The sequence below is a fragment of the Panulirus ornatus genome, chromosome 18, assembly GCF_036320965.1.
Source record: "Panulirus ornatus isolate Po-2019 chromosome 18, ASM3632096v1, whole genome shotgun sequence".
Taxonomy (NCBI): Eukaryota; Metazoa; Arthropoda; class Malacostraca; order Decapoda; family Palinuridae; genus Panulirus; species Panulirus ornatus.
In genome coordinates, this window is record NC_092241.1 from 7,794,940 (window position 1) to 7,807,212 (window position 12,273).

Genomic DNA, 12,273 nt, shown 5'->3' on the forward strand with positions numbered 1-12,273 from the left:
AAGGACAGATAACACAAGACCTGATGGTCTATGACCAGGTTATCTGCTGGAGGACAGTACATGGGAAGGACAGATAACACAAGACCTGATGGTCTATGACAGGTTATCTGCTGGAGGACAGTACATGGGAAGGACAGATAACACAAGACCTGATGGTCTATGACCAGGTTATCTGCTGGAGGACAGTACATGGGAAGGACAGATAACACAAGACCTGATGGTCTATGACCAGGTTATCTGCTGGAGGACAGTACATGGGAAGGACAGATAACACAAGACCTGATGGTCTATGACAGGTTATCTGCTGGAGGACAGTACATGGGAAGGACAGATAACACAAGACCTGATGGTCTATGACAGGTTATCTGCTGGAGGACAGTACATGGGAAGGACAGATAACACAAGACCTGATGGTCTATGACAGGTTATCTGCTGGAGGACAGTTACATGGGAAGGACAGATAACACAAGACCTGATGGTCTATGACAGGTTATCTGCTGGAGGACAGTACATGGGAAGGACAGATAACACAAGACCTGATGGTCTATGACAGGTTATCTGCTGGAGGACAGTTACATGGGAAGGACAGATAACACAAGACCTGATGGTCTATGACAGGTTATCTGCTGGAGGACAGTACATGGGAAGGACAGATAACACAAGACCTGATGGTCTATGACAGGTTATCTGCTGGAGGACAGTACATGGGAAGGACAGATAACACAAGACCTGATGGTCTATGACAGGTTATCTGCTGGAGGACAGTACATGGGAAGGACAGATAACACAAGACCTGATGGTCTATGACCAGGTTATCTGCTGGAGGACAGTACATGGGAAGGACAGATAACACAAGACCTGATGGTCTATGACAGGTTATCTGCTGGAGGACAGTACATGGGAAGGACAGATAACACAAGACCTGATGGTCTATGACAGGTTATCTGCTGGAGGACAGTACATGGGAAGGACAGATAACACAAGACCTGATGGTCTATGACCAGGTTATCTGCTGGAGGACAGTTACATGGGAAGGACAGATCACCACACACGACCTGATGGTCTAATGACCAGGGTTACTCTGGCTGGAGGACAGTGCACGGGGAAGGACAGATAACACAAGACCTGATGGTCTATGACCAGGTTATCTGCTGGAGGACAGTTACATGGGAAGGACAGATAACACAAGACCTGATGGTCTATGACCAGGTTATCTGCTGGAGGACAGTACATGGGAAGGACAGATAACACAAGACTTGGTGGTCTATGACCAGGTTATCTGCTGGAGGACAGTTACATGGGAAGGACAGATAACACAATACCTGATGGTCTATGACCAGGTTATCTGCTGGAGGACAGTACATGGGAAGGACAGATAACACAAGACCTGATGATCTATGACCAGGTTATCTGCTGGAGAACAGAGCATGGGAAGGACAGATAACACAAGACCTGATGGTCTATGACCAAGTTATCTGCTGGAGGACAGTACATGGGAAGGACAGATAACACAAGACCTGATGGTCTATGACCAGGTTATCTGCTGGAGGACAGTACATGGGAAGGACAGATAACACAAGACCTGATGGTCTATGACCAGGTTATCTGCTGGAGGACAGTGCACGGGAAGGACAGATAACACAAGACCTGATGGTCTGTGACCAGGTTATCTGCTGGAGGACAGTACATGGGAAGGACAGATAATACAAGACCTGATGGTCCATCATGACCAGGTTATCTGCTGGAGGATAATAACAAAATCCTGGACTGTAACTCTGTAAAGGTGGAAAGACGATGATAAAAGAGATCCAACAACGCTCATATGCGAATATGAGCTGTCTGGATGGGCTGTGAGTATGCCGAGATATGAGTCGCTTGGTAATTTCAAACACGCTCACAAACACGTCTCACGAACATGGATTATATGGATGATGAATTCCGATCAAGTATGAGTATGCTGATGAGGCGCTGTGGCGAACCACGAACACTTTACGACATATTTCAGTGAGTTGCTCCATTATATGCTGCTGATATATGCACTCGAGCAGAGATGAGGCATAAAGCATCAAGGGGAAAATGAGGACCATCATATGATACACGATCCTAAACGCTGGTCAAGGGTATGTGTGTTTACCAAACAGCACGGCTCACTTTGCCTCGGTTCCATCCAACGATTCCTTTAGCGTTCTTAACATTCGCTATATCCGTGAACGCGAGCGACGCGTTGATATGCTCCATCAGTTAACGTTCCTGACCGTGGTGGCGCATTCGCTGGGGGCCCGCCCAAGGTCGAGCATGGCATAGGTTCGAATCCTGGTTTGCGGTAGTCGGTCCACAGTCAACCCAGCTCTTCATCATCTACCCCTAGGGGTTGGTCGATGAAATCGGTACCTGGCTCAGGCTAGGGTATATATTTATATATATATATATATATATATATATATATATATATATATATATATATATATATATATATATATATATATATTAGGGCCTGAGCTGCCCTTGCCGTTTCAGTTAACATATAGAAAAAAAGAGTAAATTGCCCAAACTGCGCATGGGGGCTGAAGGAAAAGACACACTTAGCTCTAGTGTGGCGCCATCTCGACCCCAATTTGGTGGACGTAGCCAGCGGCACTAGTCAACTACCTGGCCACTGTGGCGTATCACACACCCCCAAGAACAACTGCGTCTCCAGCGTCAAGCCAGAAGAAATGCGTCCATCATGCCATGGTCTCCGCTGCCTAGTCTTCATTACCATTGCTGCTCCAGGCTCGTGTCTCCGCTATCACTCGTGTCATGTCTACGAACGTCGGAGCTCCTTAGTGTCGCAACTGCCATGCAACGCCCTCTCTGATGACCAGCTCCCAGCACCGGTGTAGTAGCGCCAAGTCGCACCGTCCCTCTTCCCTTATAGGTAGCGTAAACATTTATCTACAAGGATTACGGAAAAAAAGATAATCCATCGCTTATCTGTACTACGAAAATTTTTTTTGGGGGGATGTCTCACGTTTCTCCCAGATGCATCACCCGAACACGAAGCAAGACGTCGGGAGCTGAGGTCAGGGCATTAGGAAAGCGACTAAGTATATGCCCATGAATGCGAAAGGCATCCACAGAGAGAGAGAGAGAGAGAGAGAGAGAGAGAGAGAGAGAGAGAGAGAGAGTGTATGTAACCTTCATTTAACAGTGACCAAGTAAACTTAAAAGGAGAAAAGGTCATCCACCAGTATGTGGCAAGAAGGGAAGGGGTTACCAGGTCACTCGTCAAGTACGTGGTGGAAGAGTATTGTCCACCCACCCGGCACGTGCCGTGGATGTGGCCCGTAGTGGAGTGGGGCGGCTCCCTCACACAGCCCCGGGCCCCATGAATGCTCGTGGTGGAGTGGGGTTACAGCCGTGGGTCGTAACCGTGGGTGAGTGGGGTTACAGCCGTGGGTCGTAACCGTGGGTGGGTGGGGTTACAGCCGTGGGTCGTAACCGTGGGTGAGTGGGGTTACAGCCGTGGGTCGTAACCGTGGGTGAGTGGGGTTACAGCCATGGGATGTTCTTAAGTGGGCTTACAGTCGTGGGCCCCCATGGGTTGCCCTTAGTGGAGTGGGGCCCATGGGTCGCCCTTAGTGGAGTGGGCCCATGGGTCGCCCTTAGTGGAGTGGGCCCATGGGTCGCCCTTAGTGGAGTGGACCCATGGGTCGCCCTTAGTGGAGTGGGCCCCCATGGGTCGCCCTTAGTGGAGTGGGCCCATGGATCGCCCTTAATGGAGTGGGCCCACGGGTGGCCCTTAGTGGAGAGGGCCCATGGGACTCCCCTGGTATAGAGAACTGAGAGCAGTAAGGAGGAGAGAGATGGTAGAGAGTCAGAGGTAAAAAAAAGAAATAAAAAAGAGGCAACAAGGAATGAAAAACATAATATCATGAAAAGGTTGAGAGGGCAGAGTGGTGACCTCTCCTCTTATATTATCACTTCGGAGAATTAGGAACAGCAGAAGGAGGTAGACACAAGGTGTGAGGTTGATTGTAAGTCTGTGAGGAGCTTAGGGGTTTATATATGGATGAGGTGTGAGGTTAGGCTGTGAGGAAGTATGGGACTCATGATTGACATGATAATGACCCACTGTCTCTCCTCGAAGTGTTACCTTACTGAAGCCCTGACTTGGTGGTGGCAGGTCACAGCGGGTGACCTCACCTGACCTAATAATCCCCGGAGATAATGAGTCTGTTGACCTCAAAGTACGGCAGCAGCTGTGGGTGTTACCCCATGACCTCCATACTCAGTGTTCGGCAGCGGTGGATCAGACGCTACCACTGTAATGACAGATGACCTGACCAAATAGGAGAGCTCCTCCCTCTCCACCAACCTGGAGAGAGGTCAGAAATGACGACGTTTGACTTGGACGACCTGACCTTCCCGCCCCGCCACCCAGGTACCACCACAGAAAGGTTGATAGGCAGTTGACCCACTATTAGATAACTAAGTGTACCACACCAGTACCTCAGGTCAGGTCTTGTCCGTATGACTCAAGTATGCCCTTGGGGCGTCTCCTCCGTCAGTAGATGTCCACCAGCGTGACTAATGACGCTTCATCTTCCCGGCAGGTTTCATTGTGGTCGCCTCGTATCCAACGTCCACCTTCGGCAGGAGTCGCGTGGGGCATCGCCTCCGCCCATAGCGAGCAACAGATGTAACAGGGGACCTACGGCCACGCCCGCGGCACTCCTGCATCCCTAGCACAACTTCAGGAGCCTCCTGCATCCCTAGCACACAATCCAGGAGCCTCCTGCAACCCTAACACACATACCAGTAGTCTCCTGCAACCCTAGCACAACTCCAGGAGCCTCCTGTAATCCTAGCACACATTCCAGGAGCCTCCTGCTACCCAATCACAATTCCAGGAGCCTCCTGCAACCCTAGCACACCTCCAGGAGTCTTCTGCAATCCTAGCTCACACTCCAGGGGCCTCTTCCAACCCAAAAACCTTGAAGAGCCTCCTATACCCCTAGCAAAAGTCCAGGAGCCTTCTGCATCCTTCGCAAAACTCCAGGAGCCTCCTACAATCCTACAACAACTCCAGGGCCATCCTGCAACATTAGCACCACTCCAGAAGCCTCCTCCAACGCATGCACAACTCCAGGAGCCTCCTGCATCCCTAGCACAACTCCAGGAGCCTCCTGCATCCCTAGCACAACTCCAGGAACCTCCTGCATCCGTAGAAGATGGTGCTCAGACAGCTTACAACAGGTAACATACAACACTTTGCTGCATGTTTACGTGAGAAAAAATGTCAATATTGTTTACATTTCCACATAGGCTATAGAAGAAACAGGTTAGGTTTCATATCTCTTGCAACTGCTTCAACAATCCAAAATTGGCCCAACCTAATCCAGGGTACAAAAGGAGATTTCTTGGTTATGAGAACAGCTAGATTATTAGCCTAGGTATAACATCCAAACTCACATTTGTGTGTAATAAATTTCTTGTATTACAGGGCACGCAAGAAAACTAGATGTATTGTGGAAAGGGGGATTGGTCAACTGAAAGGAAGATTGAAAGTTTTGCATGGAAGAGTGACTCAGGGTCACGACACCTGGAGCCTTCTGAAACACTAGGACAACTCCAGGAGCCTCCTGCAACCCTACCACAACTCCAGGAGCCTCCTGCAACACTAGGACAACTCCAAGAACCTCCTGCAACCCTACCACAACTCCAGGAGCATCTTGCAAACATAGGACACAATTCAGACGCCTCCTACAATCCTACCAGAACTCTATGAGCCTCCTGCAACCCATGCACAACTCCAGGAGGCTCCTGCAACCCTAGCACAACTCCAAGAACCTCCTGCAACCCTAGAACAACTCCAGGAGCCTCCTGCATCCGTAGAAGATGATGCTCAGACAAGTTATAACAGGTAACACAGAACACTTTGCTGCATGTTTACGTGAGACAAAATGTCAATATTACTTACATTTCCACATAGGCTATAGAAGAAACAGGTTAGGTTTCATATCTCTTGTAACTGCTTCCACAATCCAATATTGGCCCAACCTAATCCAGGATTATTAGCCTAGGTATAACATCCAAACTCAGATTTGTGTTTAATAAATTTCTTGTATTACAGGGCACGCAAGAAAACTAGATGTATTGTGGAAAGGAGGATTGGTCAACTGAAAGGAAGATGGCAAGTTTTGCATGGAGGAGTGACTCAGGGTCACGACACCTGGAGCCTCCTGCAACACTAGGACAACTCCAGGAGCCTCCTGCAACACTAGCACAACTCCAGGAGGCTCCTGCAACCCTAGCACAACTCCAGGAACCTCCTGCAACCCTAGAACAACTCCAGGAGCCTCCTGCAACCCATGCACAACTCCATGAGCCTCCTGCATCCGTAGAAGATGATGCTCAGACAAGTTATAACAGGTAACATAGAACACTTTGCTGCATGTTTACGTGAGACAAAATGTCAATATTATTTACATTTCCACATAGGCTATAGAAGAAACAGGTTAGGTTTCATATCTCTTGCAACTGCTTCCACAATCCAAAATTGGCCCAACCTAATCCAGGATGCAAAAGGAGATTTCTTGGTTATGAGAACAGCTAGATTATTAGCCTAGGTATAACATCCAAACTGAGATTTGTGTATAATAAATTTCTTGTATTACAGGGCATGCAAGAAACCTAGATGTATTGTGGAAAGGGGGATTGGTCAACTGAAAGGAAGATGGCAAGTTTTGCATGGAGGAGTGACTCAGGGTCACGACACCTGGAGCCTCCTGCAACACTAGGACAACTCCAGGAGGCTTCTGCAACCCTACCACAACTCCAGGAGCCTCCTGCAACCATACCAGAACTCCATGAGCCTTTTGCAACTCATGCACAACTCCAGGAGCCTCCTGCAACCCTAGCACAACTCCAGGAGCCTCCAGCAACCCTTGCACAACTCTAGGGTCCTGAAACCTTAGCACAAACCCAGGAGCCTCCTTCAGCCCTCACACTCTACAGGAACTTCCTGCAACCCTAGGAAAACTCTAGGAGCCTCCTGCAACACTGCACACACTCCAGGAGCCTCGTGCAACTCAAGCACATCTCCCGGAGACTCGTGGAATTCAGACACACCTTCAGGAGACTCCTGCAACCCTACCAAAAATTCAGGAGCCTCCTGAAATCATAGAAGAACTCCAGGAGACTTCTGCATCCCTCGCACAATTCCAGGAACCTCCTGCAACCCTAGCACACACTCCAAGAGCCTCCTGCAACACTATCATGACTCCAGGAACCTCCTGCAACCCTAAAAAAAAATCCAAAAGTCTCCTGTAACCCTACCATAACTCCAGGAGCCTCCTGCAACCCTAGCACAACTCCAGTAGCGTCCTGCCAACCTAGCACAACTCGTAGAACCTCCTGTTATCCAAGCTCAACTCTAAGAACCTCCTGCAACCTTTGCACAGATTCAGGAGCCTCCTCCATCCCTAGCACAACTGCAAGAACCCTTTTACAATCTAGCACTAATCCAAGATCCTTCTACAACCCTAGGACACACTCCAAACGCCTCCTGCAACCCTATGACACACTGCAAGAGCCTCCTGCAACCCTAGGACTCACTCCAGACGCCCCCTGCAACCTTAGCAGAACTCCACAAACCTCCTGCAACCCATGCACAACTCCAGGACCCTCCTGTAACCCTAGGACAACTCCAGGACGTCCTGGAACCTTAGAACAACTCTATTAGCGTCCTGCCAACTTAGCACAACTCTAGGAGCCTCCAGCTACCCAGGCACAACTCCAGGAGCCTCCTGCACCCCTACCACAACTGTAGGAGCCTTCTGCAACCCTAGGACACACTGCAGGAGCCTCCTGCATCACTACCATGACTGCAGAAACTTCCTGCAGCTCTAGAAGGACTCTAGGAGCCTCCTGCAACCCTAGCACAACTCCATAAGCCTTCTCCTTCTCTAGCACAAGTCTATGAGCGTCCAGTAACCTTGGAACAACTCCAGTAGAGTCCTGCAAACCTATTACAACTCTAGGAGCCTCCTGCTACCCAAGCATAACTCCAGGAGCCTCCTGCAGCCTTGGCACAGCTCCAGGAGCCACCTGCATCCCAAGCACAACTCCAAGAGCCTCGTAGAATCCTAGCGCAACTCTCTGAGCCTCTTGCAACCCTCGTAACTCCAGGAGCCTCCTGCAATCCTAGAAAAACGCCTGGTCCCTCCTGCAACCCAAGGACACACTATAGGCGCCTCCTGCAACTCTAGCAGAACTCTACAAGCCTCGTAGAAGCACTTCAGTAGCCTCCTGCAACCCTAGCACAACTCCAGTAGCCTCCTGGACGCTAGCACAACTCCAGGAACCTCCTGGAACCCTAGCGCAACTCCAAGAGCCTCCTGCAACCCTAGCACAACTCCAGAAGCCTCCTGCAACCCTTAGCACGACTCCAATATCAGTCTGGAAACCTAGCACAGCTCCATGAGCATTCTGCAATCTAAACACAACTCCAGGAGCTTCATGCAACCCAAGGACACACTGTAGGCGCCTCTTGCAACTCTAGCAGAACTCCACAAGTCTTCTGAAGCCCACGCACTACTTCAGGAATTTCCTGCATCTGAAGAAGAACTCCAGTAGCCTCCTGCAAACCTAGCACAACTTTAGCAGCCTCCTGGACCCCCTGCACGACTCTAGGATCCTCCTGAAACCGTAGCACAAATCCAAGAACCTCCTTCAACCCTAGCACACATTCCAGGATCCTCCTGCAACCCTGGCAGAACTTCACAGACCTCCTGGAACCCACACGCTCTCCAGAAACCTCCTGGAAAACTAGCACAACCTTAGCAGAACTCCACAAACCTCCTGCAACCCATGCACAACTCCAGGACCCTCCTGTAACCCTAGGACAACTCCAGGACGTCCTGGAACCCTAGAACAACTCTATTAGCGTCCTGCCACCTCAGCACAACTCTAGGAGCCTCCTGCAAACTTAGCACAGCTTCAGGAGCCTGTAACCCTATCCTAACTCCAGGAGCCTCCTGCCACCCTAGCACAACTCCAGTAGCGTCCTGCCAACCTAGCACAACTCGTGGAACCTCCTGTTATCCAAGCTCAACTTAAGAACCTCCTGCAACCTTAGCACAGATTCAGGAGCCTCCTCCATCCCTAGCACAACTGCAAGAGCCTTTTACAATGCTAGCACTACTCCAGGAGCCTCCTACAACCCTAGGACATACTCCAAACGCCTCCTGCAACCCTATGACACACTGCAAGAGCCTTCTGCAACCCTAGGACTCACTCCAGACGCCCCCTGCAACCTTAGCAGAACTCCACAAACCTCCTGCAACCCATGCACAACTCCAGGAGCCTCCTGCAACCCTAGCACAACTCCAGGACGTCCTGGAACCCTAGAACAACTCTATTAGCGTCCTGCCACCTTAGCACAGCTTCAGGAGCCTCCTGCAAACTTAGCACAGCTTCAGGAACCTCCTCCATCCATAGTACAACTACAAGAGCCTTTTACAATTGTAGCACAACTCCAAGAACCTCCTGCAATCCCAGGACACACATCAGATGCCTCCTACAACCGTAGCAGAACTCCACAAGCCTCCTGCAACCCATGCACAACTCCATGAGCCTCCTACATCCGTAGAAGATGGTGCTCAGACAGCTTACAACAGGTAACATAGAACGCTTTGCTGCATTTTTACGTGAGACAAAATGTCAATATTATTTACATTTCCACATAGGCTATAGAAGAAACAGGTTAGGTTTCATATCTCTTGCAACTGCCTCCACAATCCAAAATTGGCCCAACCTAATCCAGGATACAAAAGGAGATTTCTTGGTTATGAGAACAGCTAGATTATTAGCCTAGGTATAACATCCAAACTGAGATTTGTGTATAATAAATTTCTTGTATTACAGGGCATGCAAGAAACCTAGATGTATTGTGGAAAGGGGGATTGGTCAACTGAAAGGAAGATGGCAAGTTTTGCATGGAGGAGTGACTCAGGGTCACGACACCTGGAGCCTCCTGCAACACTAGGACAACTCCAGGAGGCTCCTGCAACCCTAGCACAATTCCAGGAGCCTCCTGCAACCTTACTTCACATCTATGCGGCTCATGCAACCCTACCACAACTCCAGGAGCCTCTTGCAAACATTGGACACACTTCAGACGCCTCCTGCAACCCTACCAGAACTCCATGAGCCTCCTGCAACTCATGCACATCTCCAGGAACCTCCTGCAACCCTAGCACAGCTCCAGGAGCCTCCTGCAACCCCCGCATGACTCCAGGATCTCCTTAAAACCCTAGTACATCTCCAGGAGCCTCCTGCAACCCTATCACAAATCCACGAGCCTCCTACAACACTAGCACAACTCCTGGAGCCCCTTGCATCTCTAGCACACCTCTAGGACACTCCGGTATCCATAGCACAACTCCAGGAGCCTCCTACACACCTAACACGACTCAAGGAGCCACCTGCAATTCTAGCACAACTCCAGGAGTCTTCTGCAATCCTAGCACACACTCCAGGAGCCTCTTCCAACCCAAGCACACCTTGAGAAGCCTCCTATACCCCTAGCAAAAGTCCAGGAGCCATCTGCATCCTTCGCACAACTCCAGGAGCCTCCTACAACCCTAGCACAACTCCAGGGCCGTCTTTCAACACTAGCACAACCCCAGAAACCTCCTGCAGCCCTATCACAAATTCAGGAGCCACCTACAACCCGAGGACACACACCAGGAGCATCCTGCATCGATATCACAACTCCAAGAACCTAATGTAACCCTAGAAGATCTCCAGAAGCCTCCTGCAACCCTAACACAATTCTAGGAGCCTCCTTCAAACGTTGAACAACTCCAGGAACCTCCTGCAACCCTAGCACGACTTCAGAAGATTCCTGCTACACAACCACAACTCCAAGATCCTCCTACAATCCTAGCATAAATCCAGGAGCATCCTGCAACTTTAGCACGAATGCAGGAGCCTTCTACAACCCTAGGACAATTCCAGGAGCCTCTTGCAACCCTAGCACACACTCCAGGAGCCTCTTCCAACCCTGGCACGACTCCAGTGTCCTACTGCAAAACCTGCACTGATCCAGGAGCCTCCTGCAATCCAAGCATAAGACCAGGAGCCTCCTTCAACCCTAGCACACACTCCAGGTGCCTCTTGCAACCCTTGCACGACTCTAGGATACTCCTGAAACCATACCACAACTCAAGGAGCCTCGTGCATCCCTAGCACAACTCCAGATGCCTCCTACAATCCTAGAACAACTCCAGGAGACACCTGAAATCCTAGCATAACTACAGGAGTCTCCTGCAACCCTAAGGAATCTCCAGGAGCCTCATGCAACCCAAGCTCATCTCCAGGAGCCTCCTGCAATTCTAGCAAGACTCAGGAGCCTCCGGCAACCCTAGAATAACTCCAGGAGCCTTGTGCATCCCTCGCTCAACTCCAGAAGCCTCCTACAACCCTAGCAGGGCACCAGGGCCCTCCTATCTCACTAGGGCAACGCCAGGGAGCCTCCTGCAACCCTACCACAACTGTAGGAGCCAACTGCAACCCTAGGACACACTGCAGGAGCCTCATGCATCACTGTCATGGCTGCAGAAACTTCCTGCAGCTCTAGAAGGACTCTAGGAGCCTCCTGCACCCCTAGCACAACTCCATAAGCCTTCTCCTTCTCTAGCACAACTCTATGAGCGTCCAGTAACCTTGGAACAACTCCAGTAGAGTCCTGCAAACCTATTACAACTCTAGGAGCCTCCTGCTACCCAAGCATAACTCCAGGAGCCTCCTGCAACCTTGGCACAGCTCCAGGAGCCACCTGCATCCCAAGCACAACTCCAAGAGCCTCGTAGAATCCTAGCGCAACTCTCTGAGCCTCTTGCAACCCTCGTACAACTCCAGGAGCCTCCTGCAATCCTAGAAAAACGCCTTGTCCCTCCTGCAACCCAAGGACACACTGTAGGCGCCTCCTGCAACTCTAGCAGAACTCCACAAGCCTCCTGAAGCCCACGCACTACTTCAGGAGCCTCCTGCATCCGTAGAAGAACTCCAGTAGCCTCCTGCAACCCTAGCACAAATCCAGTAGCCTCCTGCAACTGTAGCACAACTCCAGGAGCCTCCTGCAACCCTAGCACAACTACAGGAACCTCCTGCAACCCTATCACAACTCCAGGAGCCTCCTGCAACCCTAGCACAACTCCAGGAACCTCCTGCAACACTAGCGCAACTCCAGGAGCCTCCTGCAACTCTAGCACAACTCCAGAAGCC

At 50.5% G+C, this 12,273-nt stretch overlaps 1 protein-coding gene across 1 annotated transcript in view; it reads left to right on the forward strand.

The window, feature by feature from the left end:
- The window catches only part of LOC139754981 (uncharacterized), a 201,308-nt gene extending 191,264 nt beyond the window's left edge, over nucleotides 1-10,044 (forward strand). Inside the window, exons 2-6 of the mRNA XM_071672846.1 lie at nucleotides 4,596-5,238; nucleotides 5,486-5,905; nucleotides 6,116-6,414; nucleotides 6,662-9,662; nucleotides 9,910-10,044. Of these exons, the coding sequence (XP_071528947.1) occupies nucleotides 6,134-6,414; nucleotides 6,662-6,782 (402 nt within the window). The 5' untranslated portion in view covers nucleotides 4,596-5,238; nucleotides 5,486-5,905; nucleotides 6,116-6,133 and the 3' untranslated portion in view covers nucleotides 6,783-9,662; nucleotides 9,910-10,044. The remainder of the gene's footprint in view (nucleotides 1-4,595; nucleotides 5,239-5,485; nucleotides 5,906-6,115; nucleotides 6,415-6,661; nucleotides 9,663-9,909) is intronic.
- Nucleotides 10,045-12,273: the final 2,229 nt, after the last annotated feature.